This window comes from Pangasianodon hypophthalmus, chromosome 25 (genome assembly GCF_027358585.1).
Source record: "Pangasianodon hypophthalmus isolate fPanHyp1 chromosome 25, fPanHyp1.pri, whole genome shotgun sequence".
NCBI classification, from domain to species: domain Eukaryota; kingdom Metazoa; phylum Chordata; class Actinopteri; order Siluriformes; family Pangasiidae; genus Pangasianodon; species Pangasianodon hypophthalmus.
In genome coordinates, this window is record NC_069734.1 from 12,749,762 (window position 1) to 12,764,269 (window position 14,508).

The 14,508-nt window shown below is 36.9% G+C and overlaps 1 protein-coding gene across 1 annotated transcript; it reads right to left on the reverse strand.

Annotated features, from left to right (window-relative positions):
* Window positions 1–8,484: 8,484 nt before the first annotated feature.
* Window positions 8,485–11,906, reverse strand: LOC113546724 (high choriolytic enzyme 1). Its single transcript, XM_034299787.2, has 8 exons — window positions 11,791–11,906; window positions 11,621–11,651; window positions 11,459–11,524; window positions 10,342–10,494; window positions 10,133–10,250; window positions 9,832–10,010; window positions 8,985–9,066; window positions 8,485–8,891 (listed from the first exon to the last, which is right to left on the reverse strand). Exons 1-8 carry the CDS (start codon window positions 11,857–11,859, stop codon window positions 8,765–8,767), a joined length of 825 nt encoding a protein of 274 aa, XP_034155678.2. The 5' UTR covers window positions 11,860–11,906; the 3' UTR covers window positions 8,485–8,764.
* Between the last annotated feature and the right edge of the window lie 2,602 nt (window positions 11,907–14,508).

Consider the following 14,508-nt stretch of genomic DNA (forward strand, 5'->3'; position numbering starts at 1 on the left):
GAGCTCAAAACATGTGCACAGCTGTTATCATCATTCCGGTCAGATCGTGACAGCCAGTTCTAAGCACTTGTGAGTATTTGGAAGACGACAGCATGGTGAAAAGATCACAGAGCTGCACAATTCTTGAAGAAAGCATTTGTTAGCTTTTACCAGGCAAAAAGTGAGAATTAGCTGGTGGGAGAGAATTAACATAAACCGATCTGGGTGCGAATATGGGCCATTTATGGTCCTTACAATTTTACATGCATTTTTTATATATTATATAATTATATTATTTCCTGAAAAAAAAAATACTACAGTCAAACAATATTCAACAGGGTTTAGACACTCATCTTCACTATATTTGTATACCTGCAAGGATATTATGATAAAGTGTGCATTTTAACGTATGACTGTACAGTGGCTACATGTAAAGACATTTGCTGTTTGAGATGGTTCTCACACACACATACACACACAAACACTATTTATTAATTAATATTAACCATTATTTATTAATTATTATTTAGCTAAAACAGAAGCAAGAACCAGCAAACATTAAAATACAGGATTAATATCATTTTATATATATATATATACATCAGGGGCGTTTCCTCCGAGGAGGCAAGGGAGGCAGTGTCTCCTCAAAAAATTGGATGAGAAAATAATCGATATTACAAATATAAAACGACGCAAATATTACTAAAAATGACATTAAAAGTATAAAAGTCACTCGTTTTTATAAAGTAATACTGTCCAACAGCGACACCCGCAGGTAAGGTTACAGCGCAGGCTTGCCTCCCCTCAGCCCATTGACAGAGACCCCATAACGCGCCGTGGGTTTAGTGGGGGGTCACTGAGAATGAAAGTCACGTGAGAGGAGGCAACGCCTCCATCGCGCTATAATTGTATGTGATAGGTTATGATTGGATATGATCGGTTATGATTGGATATGATAGGTTATGATTGGATATGATCGGTTATGATTGGATATGATCAGTTATGATCGGTTATGATTGGATGTGATAGGTTATGTTTGGATGTGATCGGTTATGATTGGATGTGATCGGTTATGTTTGGATGTGATCGGTTATGATTGGATGTGATAGGTTCGTTCGATAAATCCCGCCTCTTGTTTTCATGCGAGCTCTCGGGCTGAATGGACAAAATGATGGCGTTACTGACTAATTATAAAGTGAGGAAACCAAGTTTCCCTGAACAATGAAATTCTTTCTTTGCTGTCCACATTGAATGCCAAGATATGTGATGTTTATTTATATGTATATATATATGTATACTGTGTGTGTATGTATATATATATATATATATATATATATATATATATATATATATACACACATATATATATATATATATATATATATATATATATATATATATATATATACACAACCATAATATTATGACCACCTGCCTAATATTGTGTTGGTCCCCCTTTTGCTGCCAAAACAGCCCTGACCTGTCAAGGCATGGACTCCACTAGATCTCTGAAGGTGTGCTGTGGTATCTGGCACAAAGACATTAACAGCAGATCCTTTAAGTCCTGTAAGTTGCGAGGTGGGACCTCCATGGATGGGACTTGATGGCCAGCACACCCCACAGATGTTCGATTGGATTGAGATCTGGGGAATTTGGAGGCCAAGTCAACACCTTGAACTCTTTGTCATGTTCCTTGAACCATTCCTGAACAATTTTTGCAGTGTGGCAGGGCGCATTATCCTGCCGAAAGAGGTCACTTCCATTAGGGAATACCGTTGCCATGAAGTGGTGTACCTGGTCTGCAACAATGTTTAGGTAGGTGATATGTGTCAAAATAGAATCCACATGAATGACGGGACCCAAAGTTTCCCAGCAGAACATTGCCCAGAGCATCACACTGTCTCCGCCAGCTTGCGTTCTTCCCATAGTGCATGCTGGTGCCATCTCTTCCCCAGGTAAACGAAGCACATGCACCAGGCCTTCCACATGATGTAAAAGAAAATGTGATTTATCGGACCAGGCCACCTTCTTCCTTTGCTCCGCGGTCCATTGTAGGCACTTTTGGCAGTGGACAGGGGTCAGCATGGGCGCTCTGAATTGTCTGCAGGTACACAGCCCCATACACAGCAAGCTGCGATGCACTGTGTGTTCTGACACCTTTCTATCATAGCCAGCATTAACTTTTCAGCAATTTGTACTACAATAGCTCTTCTGTGAGATCGGACCAGATGGGCTAGCCTTCACTCCCCATGCGCATCAGTGAGCCTTGGGTGCCCACGACCTGTCCTTCTTTGGACCACTTTTGGTAGGTACTAACCACTGCATACCAGGAACAAAGATGCTCTGACCCAGTCATCTAGCCATCACAATTTGGCCATTGTCAAAGTCTCTCTAATCCTTGCCCATTTTTCCTGTTTCTAACGCATTAACTTCGAGAACTGATTGGTCACTTGCTGCCTGATATATCTCAACCCTTGACAGGTGCTATTGTAACGAGATAATCAATATTATTCACTTCACCTGTCAGTGGTCATAATGTTATGGCTGATCAGTGTGTGTATCTATCTATATATATATATATATATATATATATATATATATATATACAGTGCATATGTATAGAAATATAGTAGATATATTCTTCTCTTCAATTTTTTCTAGCCATATGACATGGTATTTTTTTTTTTTTTTCGGTCAAAGGCAGAGCCTTTAGGGTTAGTCTTTATAAATGCGCTATGATATTTTTCTTAATATCCAACCACAGTATCCCAACAAATAAAAACTCCAATTTGCATGCAGTTTGCACAGTGCTAAACTGGAGGTTATTAGCTTCTTTTAGTGATAATGCTGTAGCTTTCTTGCAAAACCTAAAAATGTGCAAATTAGAAGGTTGAGGACCAAACTTCAGACAAAAATATAGTGAGGTCAAATAAGTATTCGGACACTTTTGTTTTTGTTATAATATACATATTCAAGTGCATGTATCCACTTCAAATTTATACACATAATGTCTTTTTACTTTGTGCTTATAAGTATGAACATAACATTTTTTATTCATAAGCATAAACAAACATTTGGTAAAAAAAAAAAAAAAAAAGAAAAAAAAGAAAAAACATGATAAAGAAAAAGTATCACAAAAAAAAGATGCCACAAATTAACAACAGTCCTTTGTTGCAAAGCTGTTGTTGGCAATTACAACTTTAAGACATCCACAGTAAGAAGTAATTTGCTTTTTGAGGTTCAATTGTGGCCACTACTCTTGGCAAATCACCTACAATTCCCCAAGGTTATGAGATCCATCTAATTGTCTGGCAATTTCAAAATCCTCCAGAAGTTTTCAATGGGATTAAAGTCAAGAAATTGGCTAGGCCATGCAAGGCCTTCTTGAGTTATTTTGGCTATATGTTTGGGGTTGCTGTCTTTTTGAAATGTCAGTCTTCTCACTAGATTCAGTTTCTTGGCAGATGAGATTAAATTCTCTTCCAATATGTCCCAGTACATCGCTCCATTCAAGTCTCATTTCATCACGTGTAATGCCCCAATACTGCTTGCAGCCCCACATCATGATGCGCCCACCGTTGTTCTTCAGTGTGGGTATGGTGTTCACGGGACAGTAGTGACTTATCCGTAGGGGCAGCTGGCGCATCAGCCGTTCAACAAATATAAATCATCATAAAGTCCTCATTCACAACTCCATACACTTTAAACACTGTATAAAGACTATTTACCATTTTTTGAGTGAACAGTGAGTTAACAATGTTGATATTTGACAGATATAAGCTGATTTTCCATTGATTTGCTTGTGGCTCTAGAACACGGGGCAGCACATGTACTGCCCCACTTATAGTAGCTTCCACAGAGTTATTATTACACCTAGTGGTCAAGAATGGGACCTTCAACAAGTGTTAATCTTGCCCCTATGGATCTCTATTTGCACTGCACCATGCTTGCTCTACGAACATTTTAAGTGGAGGAGAAGGAGCAGACAGGAAGGTTATTGACTGGGTTGCGAGATTGAGCTAGTTTAAAACTAGTCAGTGGCAGCCAATATCTTGTTTTATAGCCAATAATCTGAATTTAATCAAATACACGTGTGAAATACTTGTTTCCCAATGCAAAGAAGAAACATGTCTCCGTTTTCCAATGCCCAAATGTTCTGGGTTAGTTTTAGGTCTTTTGTATGTTTTTTTGAGATGTAGTTGGCCTGGAAGTGTAGCTGAAACCTGTCAACTCTGGCTAATAATGTTAGCTCAAACATAGCTGAAGGTACATTTTACATCATATTTTTATTTATTTTATTTATTTTTTTTACATATAGCTGCTAGTCTGTATGCTGGATGACGATGACTGTATGTTAGCAACTCTTAAATGCCTATTACATGGTTACTCTAAAGATTCACTAATATAATAGCCTATAGCATAAGTCAAGTGTGATATCTAATCAACATAATTTTGTTTGAAGCTATATAGTTATTAATGTGGGCCTGCCCCACCAAAATCTGAGCTGCTGTTGATAATCAAGACTTCTTTCTGACCTGAATTATTTCCAAAGAGTTCTATTTTTGTTTGTCTGACCAGAGTATATCCAAAAAGATTTCCAAAAGATTTCCGATTTATCTGAATGCATTTAGAAGCACATCTCTACGCTTCTTTTTTAGCAGAGGAATTTTGTATGGAGTGTAGGAATGGAGATGATTGTGGTGCAGTTCACTGCTTGTTATTCTCTGTTTAACTGCTGTTCCTTCTGCTTTCAGGACATCCTGCAACTAATCTCTTATCTTCCTTTATCGTTAGTCTGAGAGCACATTGTGAAATCTTGCATGGCGCACCTGTCCAGGGATGATTAGCTGTGGTTCCATGAACTTTCCACCTGCATATTATTGAACCAATTGTACTGATAGAGATGTCAAAAGTCTTTGCTATCGTTCTGTAGCTTTTTCCATTCCAATGTTGTTTATTAATGTTGTCACTGAGAACTTGTCAGGAATCTCTCCATCGCACCGAGCGCTGTGTGCAGAAGCGTTCAGCGTGCCCGAAACACACGCTTCATGTTGTCATGTCTTTGTTTGCATTGCCACATGTGTTTTTGTTTTGATTCATGTCCTGTCTTCTCCCTTGTATTGTCATTGGTTGTCTCCCAAATGTGTCATGATTAGTCTCACCTGTTCTCAGTTTGCCCTTTGATTAGTTATTATATTTAAACCTCCCATGTGACCTTGTCTTATGCGAAGTATTGTTCAGTGTTTGCCACTTGGCTTTACTGAGGTTCTGTGTTCTGGATGTTGTTTTGTTTCCTCTTTTATGTTCTTTATATTGCCTTGCTCTGCCTGTTTTCTGTTCACCAGTGTGATTCATGTTTAGGATTTTTCTGCCTGCCCCTCCAATAAAACACTTTAACTGCATTTGCATCCGTCTCGACTCACATTACTTGATAGAACTTCATTCTTTATTCGTATTCATATACATACCGATGAGTAATAACATTAAAACCACTGACAGGTGAAGAGAATAACACTGATTAACTCATTACAATGGCACCTGTCAAGGGGTGGGATATATTAGGCAGCAAGTGAACAGTCAGTTTCAAAGTTGAAGTTGTGGGGTGTTCCTGGTGTGTAGTGATTAGTGCCTACCAAAAGGGGGCCAAAGAATGACAACCGGTGAACCGGCGACAGGGTTATGGGTGCCCAAGGCTCACTGATGCATGCGGGGAGCAAAGCCATGCTGGTCTGGTTTGATCCCACAGAAAAGCTACTGTAGCTCAAATTGCTGAAAAAGCTAATGCTGGCTATGATAGAGAGGTGTCAGAACACAGTGCATTGCAGCTTGCTGCGTAGCCGCAGACCAGTCAGAGTGCCATGCTGACCCCTGTCCACCGCCGAAAGCACCTATAATATTCTAGTTGATTAAGAATATTCTAGTATATTATGAATACATACTTTTATGTGTGTAAATCTTAAGTGGATATATGCACTGGAACTTCTTTATATAACAAATTTTTTTTTTTTTTAAATCTGAATATTTATTTTCCTTCTCTATAGTTTTTGTTGTCTGAAGGTTAGTCCTCTAGTTTTTAATTTATATATTAAGTTTTGCAGTAATTGAGGGGTAAGCCAGGTGAATGGAATTTCCAACGCACGCCACACAGCTTCTGTTTAATTAAAAATGTAAATCATTTACTGCCATTGCTTCTCAGTTAAAGGTAATTTCTTTTAAATCCACTTAGGTTATTCGTACATGTCACACACGTGAGTGAGGCTGAAAATTTTTTTGCTTATATTGTCTTGGGAAAAAGGAAGTACACCCACCTTCAATTCTTTGTTTTTTTATTTATCAGGGCCTAAATAAAAGTTGTGTGGTCTAACCAACTTTTATAAAAAAAAATAATAATCTCAGGTAACAACAAAAAACACAACAGATTTCAATATGTAGTCATTTTTTTCCAAAAAAGTAAACCAACATTCAGAAACCAGGTGAGCAAAAATAAGTACACCCTTCCTCCTTCCACAATCAGAGAATAATTACCAGCCAGGCGTTACTAATGAAATGCACAAGATTACTTAATCATCAAGAAGTGTGACTAGTGACTACTACTGGTGGCATGAACTTACCCTAGATATCTAGATAACAGTCACTGGCTGTCTTCAAATGATGGCTAAAGACTGACCTCTTCATGGAATACTTAAATTACCACTTTGTTATTTTTTTTTAAATAGTTTTGTTGTCTGTGAGTTTTTCATACCACATTACCTCCCCAAGAGGGTGTATTAGACTGATAGTATTCTTAGTCTGTGGCCTAGTGAACCAGTGTCCATACATCAGAACTACATGTGATATACTTGTTGCCAATCCTAAAGAAAAGAAGAAACATGTCTTGATTTTCCAGTGGTCAAATCTTTTGGTCTAGTTTCGAGCATTTTGTGTGTTTTATGAGACTGAGTTTTGAAAATTTTGCTGAAACCTCTCAGCTCTGATTAATTACCTTGAACACAGATGAAGATACATCTAAAACCTCTCAGACTGAGCTGCTAGACTGTATGCTGGATGATTGTATGTTGTCAACTCTCAACTGCCTGTTTCCTATGTTACATCCAAGTTTTATAGCCTCTGGACATCATTTTGTTTGAGGCTATGTCTTTATTAAAGTTGGCCTGCCCCACCAAAATCTATGGTCATGAGCTGCTGCTGGCTCTGACTATGTTCTAATCAAAAATGTTGTGACTCGTGCATCCCCCCTATTTGTTTGTTGGCCTATACAAAATACAGTAATATTACAAGATGGCTTATGATTTCACCTGCTTTCATCTGAGAGTTGAAGGTGCATTAGGTAAGATGAAATGATAAGTATAACACGGTTAATTTGATTGATTGTTATAGTGCAGAGTGTTTTCAACTGCTGATGTTTTTTTAATTACATTCTAAAGTAAAACATTTCTACACCTTCTCTCTTTATGATTTATATCTTTTACACAACCAAGGTCTGAAGTTCCCCAAAACCTGTTTTAAAGACCACATTTCTTCAAATATTTTTCTATACTGAAGGGGAAGTGTTAAAAAAAGAAAGAAGGAAAGAAAGAATTTTATCTTACCATTTACAACTAGCTATTATGATAATACCAGTGATACTATATTAACATTAATAAGCCACAATAAACTATTTCAAACAAAATCAACTATTTTATAGTGCTACATGTATCTTTAGGTATAGGTATAGTAAATACATATTTCAGCCACTAGAGCATTAGTGAGGTCAGGCACTGATGTCAAGTGAAAAGGCCTGGGGCGCAATCGGCATTGCAATTCTCCCCAAAGGCGTTCAGTGGGGTTGAGGTCAGGGCTCTGTGCAGGCCACTCCATTTCTTCCACTCCAAACTTAGCAAACTATGTCAAGCAAACCAAGTTCGCTTTGTGCACAGGGGCATTGTCATGCTGGAACATCACTGGGCCTCTTAGTTCCAGTGAAGGGAAATCTTAAATCTGCTGCATACAAAGACATTCTAGTGTATCAATTGTGTGCTTCCAACTTTGTTGCAACAGTTTGGGGAAGAACCACATATGGGTGTTATCATCAGATGTCCATATACTTTTGTCCATATAGTCAATATTATACTTTTACCATACTGACCTACTTTTACCATAATATTGACCAAAAAATTGTATTCAGTTATGTATTTAGTGGAAATTATAAAATTATTCATTTAACATTACATAGCTAATGGATAATGGTGACCATGTTTGTTGTGGCATCCATATGGCTGTTTCTGATGGTGACTCAGAGAGTGCCTTGTAGCATTAGCATTTAGCTTGCAATGTTTTCCAGAAAGAGAGCATTCCTTTTTTTGTTGCTCCTCTTTTTTCTTCTTGTTTATATAGGTGCCTTGCCCTTCAGGGCCACCATATGAGCCTGTTTTTACTCAATTCTGAGTCAGGGATCGATTAACTCAAAAATTAAGAAAGATAGTGAGATGCAGCCCACCTCCTGTTATCACAGTATGAATCCAGATGTTGTTTTGTATGCACTCTTTTTAATTGACTGTAACACTGCACATGGAAAATAAAAGCAAACTCTGTAAAAGCAGAACTGAGAAACGATCACAAGTTACTAGAAACTCTAAGCAAAATCAACCCAGATGGCTGCTCTCGCAACTTGCTTTCTAATTTGTTAAATTAGAGAGAAAATTGAGAAAATTGAGAAAAGTTATATCAGAATACATCACAGCCTTTTCAATCTTGAACATTTTCTGCAAGCATTTGAAATACACTGGTGATGTTGAGAGTGACTCATTTAACTGCAGTACAGCCTGTTGACACGTAGAATGTCATTGGGGCTCATCTCAGTGGCACGTCCAATGGGAACATTATTGTCTGGTATGGGGAGGATGGTCGGCTCCCTGTTCTTGGAGAAAGCAAACCTGGACCAACATAGTGTGTTTGCAATTAATATTTTGGCCTTAGAACAATGACTTTGAGGAAATACATTTTTAAAAAAAAGTATAATACTTTACCTCGAATAGTGCATGACAGAATTGTAGTCATATGGAGTGTTCAAATTGTTGGTGTCAACTTTTTTAAAATTGCCTTCTTTGCCTGTGAATATATGAATCACATAATTATATTGTTTCTTTTGTCTTCTTTAACTGTCAGAACAAAGGCCTCTAACATTTCCTAAAGCACTGTGTGCATCTCTCTCTCTCTCTCTCCTCCTTCATTCTCTCTCTCTCTCTCTTTCTCTAGATTATTAAATTATACATTTTCATTCATTCTTATATTATAATGCCATTTTCTTTACAAATTTGATCAAAACCTTTTTTTTCTATTCATGCTTAACTAGATGATACACAAGATGTGTATTACTAGACGATGACAAATTCCCTTATGATGCAACCTGAAGCGGAACTGTAAGGACAAATGTTTTACCATAATTTCATTTGTTCTAAATAAATTCTTGATAAACAGATGGAAATTATTTATCTACTTAATATTGAAGCTTTCCGAGTTTTCATTTATGGAAACTCAAAATGCTTCCATATTAATTACTGCCCTATAGATAACTCCAGTTCAGGGATACCTAAGGATACCTTAGTTCAACAATTTCTACAAAACTCTATACTTTTTATGCTTTGAAGAGATACTCAAACATAATGCATCAGATCTAACAGTGATAGACCTCCAGGTGCAAGGACCTTTGAATGTCCTGGAAATAGCCTTTTCTTATGCTGAGTTCATGACTAAGTCTGGAAAGTTTCCATCCACTAGGAAAAATCTGTTTGAATGGCCCTCCAACTCATAATTCTCACTAGAGATTCTCAGAAGCACAAGAAATAGAAAGTGAGAAATTCCTGCTCTGCTCACCAGGTCTAATATTTTGATAGAGGATTCTGACATGCTTGTCACGGTCACTACGAGTCTGCTCATGATTAAATCCCAGAGCATGGAGAAGCTCATGTTGGACGGTATGATGGTAAACACAGCCGGTGCGTTGTAGGGAAACAACCTGCCTTCCACCCCTGCGACCCACGAAAGAGTAGCACCTGTACAGCAAAGAATAAATTCAAGACTGCTTTCATTACATGAGAGCTGGATGGGAGTTAAAGCAACACTTTGACAATATGTTTCTTAAAAATGGTCATCAATATTAGGACTTTTGACATACCCAGTGTCTGAGATTATATGAATGTAGTCTTCTTCATTGGTGCGACGTTTGAATCGGATACAGGTTGACTTTTGGAAGGACGTCAGCCCACGCTGGATAACACGTCTTTCAGACCTTGCTGTAGGACAGATTGAAGGGAAGCTTGTTAAAGATACTTAATGGAGTTCTGCCACATATTACTTTGAAACCAGGTAAAAAGTGATACTCACAATACTGCCTGGAAATGATGAAGGGCACTTTAACCTTCCCATTCCTGCCCTTGCGCCACTTGCACCCACGAGAAGTACATGGATCTGCATTCTGGAGCCCAGTGTACACTGCTATGTCACCATGTACAATGGCGAACTCACCCTTTAACTTTCCTGTGCGGTAAAACACAATTGTCTATTTGACACTGGGATTCTTAGTGTATGCATTTTTAAAGATATTTTCTCTTAAGAAAACAGCAGCCTATTGTATTAATTAAAGTAATTAATAAAATAGGATATATATTTTTTTTAATTAAAGTAATTAATCAAATTAATAGAAAGGACTTTGGCAAGCTTTACCTACGATTCTATCAATTAAAACTATTACTGTTGATTGTTGAAAATGTATCAATTGTGCATGTTTAAAATATGTCCCATAAACACTGAAACTCGTTCTAGTGAAAAGGCACCTTCCACAGAAGCAGTTATTAAATGGGAATTAGACAGTCATGAGTGGACATCATATATTTAATTAAAATTAATAAAAGATTTGAAAAACTTACTAAAAATACTGCTAAACACTTCTGTCACATGGAACTGAACACTCACAAAGCACAGAGGAAAGCAGAATACACATTTTTGTAAGAAATATCAGACATTTGTTTCTACCAATAAAATACTGATGTTGAATCCATAAGTGAAATCTAGTTGTGTATTATTGCTAAAATGTTACTGGGCTGCATGCGTATGATAAGAGTTGATTTTATAATATACATATAGCCTATTTATATTCATTCTAACCCGACCAGTTACACTAGTATAACTATGCCATTCTTTGCCAGGTTACTATGTGACCAGATGCTCATGAAAATACCTACAATATATAATACCACAATCAGAATCCTTCATTTTTGAACAGGCCAAGTAGCCAAGAGGGTTGTTATCAACATTTTTCCCAATACACACTAATGTATACTAATATACATATATATATATATATATATATATATATATATATATATAGGGTTAGAATAAATACATGAGTACATTATATTGTGCTTTGGTATTTAATCAAATTAATGCTCTCTCTCTCTCTCTCTCTCTCTCTCTTTCTCTCTCTCTTTTGCTCCAATCTTACCAGCATTCTTGTTGGCTCTTTCAATTATGGCAGATACAGAGAAATAATCCTGGTCAATGCTGTTATCTGAAATGGATTTAAAGAAATCAATAAAACAAAGATGAACATAGCTGTAAAATTTCAAAACTGTACAGATAAATTAATTAAGAGTCTGAATCTTACCAGTCTCCTCAGAGGTCTCATTAAACAATGTCTGGTTGATAAATATTTAAAATGTCTGTGAGCTGACCTTTTTATTAAGTACATATGTAGATATTTGAAAAAGGCATTTTCAGATTTACTCTAAATTACTCATAATGCATTTTATGTTGTTAAAATTTCTGTTAGCTCACCTTTATAGAACGACTCTGAACTAGACTGATGCTGAGCAGCAGCAGGATGATGTTTTGTATCAGGGACATGATGAGAGTCACATTCAGTGTAGCAGCACTGAGAGTGGACAATGCTCAGGTAAAAGTACAGTTTAAATACCCTCATAGGAGTTTATCACTTCCCTCTCACAGAACTCAGGTTCTGTTTCTCAAGGGTTATGGCAAGCCACAAAAGATGAACTAGAAAATCTTGTGCAAAAGTCTAGGCTTTTTTTCTTGTCATTTCACATGCAACACTTTTTGTAAAACACTTTTGAAGCTTCTCTGAAAATTTTCAACTGTTGTAACATGGCCTGACATAAATTCTTATTATAATAATCAAATGTATATTTATAAAGCAGGTGTCCAAAAATGTGCAAAGCGAAACTGTATTTTAGGTCTTTTTCACACTTATTCCATTTGCTGAGTCCAAATCAGAGTGAAATTGATACTTTTGTTACTATTTCATTTGGTTTCACACTATGTATTATCAATGAAAAAACTTTAGCTGAGGGACATGTACAAGGGGAATGGGCTGAAAATGTACTTGTAAAATTACAAGTTTATTTATTTTTTAAGAAATACAGTGACATAAAAAGATAATCAAACTTTTGGCAAATGCACACAGAACTTGCAGAAATCAACTGTGCAACATCTTGTCAGGAATGGTTTCAGAGGGAAGTGGTAGCTCAGTGGTTAAGACACTGGACTTCTGATGGGGAAGGTTGAGAGTTCAAATCCCAGCACCACCAAGCTGCCACTGCTGGGCCATTGAGCAAGGCCCTTATCCCTCAACTGCTCAGTTGTATAAGTGAGATAATCGTAAGTCACTCTGGATAAGGGCATCTGGCAAATGCCATAAATATAAATGTAATATAAATGTAAATCTCTCCATCCCACCAACCGCAGAAGCGCTCAACCCTAATACAGCCTACAGCGGTCAGGGCATCTCCAAAACTGTAGGTCTTGTGGGGTTGTTCCTGGTGTGCAGTGATTAGTGCCTGCCAAAAGTGGGCCAAAGAATGACAACCGGTGAACCAGCGACAGGGTCATGGGCCAAGGCTCACTGATGCATGTGGGAAGCAAAGGCTAGCCCATCTGGTCCAATCCCACAGAAGAGTTGCTGTAGGACAAATTGCTGAAAAAGCTATAACAGAAAGGTGTCAGAGTGCCTACAATATTCTAGTACATTAAGAATATTCTAGTATATTGTGAATACATACTTTTTTGCAATTTAAATCTGAAGTGGATATATACATACAAGAATTATATCGTAACAAAAAATAACAAAATGTCTGAATATTTATTTTCCTTCTCTATAGTTTTTGTTGTCTGAAGGTTGGTCCGCTAGTTTTTAATTTATATATTAAGTTTTGCAGTAATTGAGGGGTAAGCCAGGTGAATGGAATTTCCAACGCACGCCACACAGCTTCTGTTTGATTAAAAATGTAAATCATTTACTGCCATTGCTTCTTGGTTAATCAGTTAAAGGTAATAATTTAAAAAAAATTGCACATTCCACTTCTTTTAAATCCACTTAGGTTATTCTTACTTTTCACACACATGTGAGCGAGGTTGAAAAAAGTTTTGCTTATACAAGTATTGTCTTGGGGAAAAAAGTACATCAATTCTTTGTTTTTATTTATCAGGAGTTAAATAAAAGTTGTGTGGTCCTCAACAGCTTCTATTAAAAAAGAAAAAAAAAAACTCAGGTAACAACAAAAAAACACAACAGATTTCAATATGTATTCATTTTTTTCCAAAAAAGTAAACCAACATTCAGAAACAAGATGGGCAAAAATATGCACACCCTTCCTCCTTCCACAATCAGAGAATAATTAGCAGCCAGGACAAGGGCATCTGCCAAATGCCATAAATGTAAATATAAATGTACAGAGTGGATACTGTCCATACATCAGAAACAAGTAACAAAGCCTGTTACTTGTTGCAAAGCCTGAGGAAAAGAAGAAACATGTCTTGATTTTCCAGTGGTCAAATCTTTTGGTCTAGTTTCGGGCATTTTGTGTGTTTTATGAGACTGAGTTTTGGAAATTTTGCTGAAACCTCTGAGCTCTGATTAATTACCTTGAACACAGATGAAGATACATCTAAAACCTCTCAGACTGAGCTGCTAGACTGTATGCTGGATGATTGTATGTTGTCAACTCTCAACTGCCTGTTTCCTATGTTACATCCAAGTTTTATAGCCTCTGGACATCATTTTGTTTGAGGCTATGTCTTTATTAATGTTGGCCTGCCCCACCAAAATCTATGGTCATGAGCTGCTGCTGGCTCTGACTATGTTCTAATCAAAAATGTTGTGACTCATGCATCCCCCCTATTTGTTTGTTGGCCTATACAAAATACAGTAATATTACAAGATGGCTTATGACTTCACCTGCCTTCATCTGAGAGTTGAAGGTGCATTAGGTAAGATGAAATGATAAGTATAACACAGTTAATTTGATTGATTGTTATAGTGCAGAGTGTTTTCAACTGCTGATGTTTTTTTAATTACATTCTAAAGTAAAACATTTCTACACCTTCTCTCTTTATGATTTATATCTTTTACACAACCAAGGTCTGAAGTTCCCCAAAACCTGTTTTAAAGACCACATTTCTTCAAATATTTTTCTATACTGAAGGGGAAGTGTTAAAAAAAGAAAGAAGGAAAGAAAGAATTTTATCTTACCATTTACA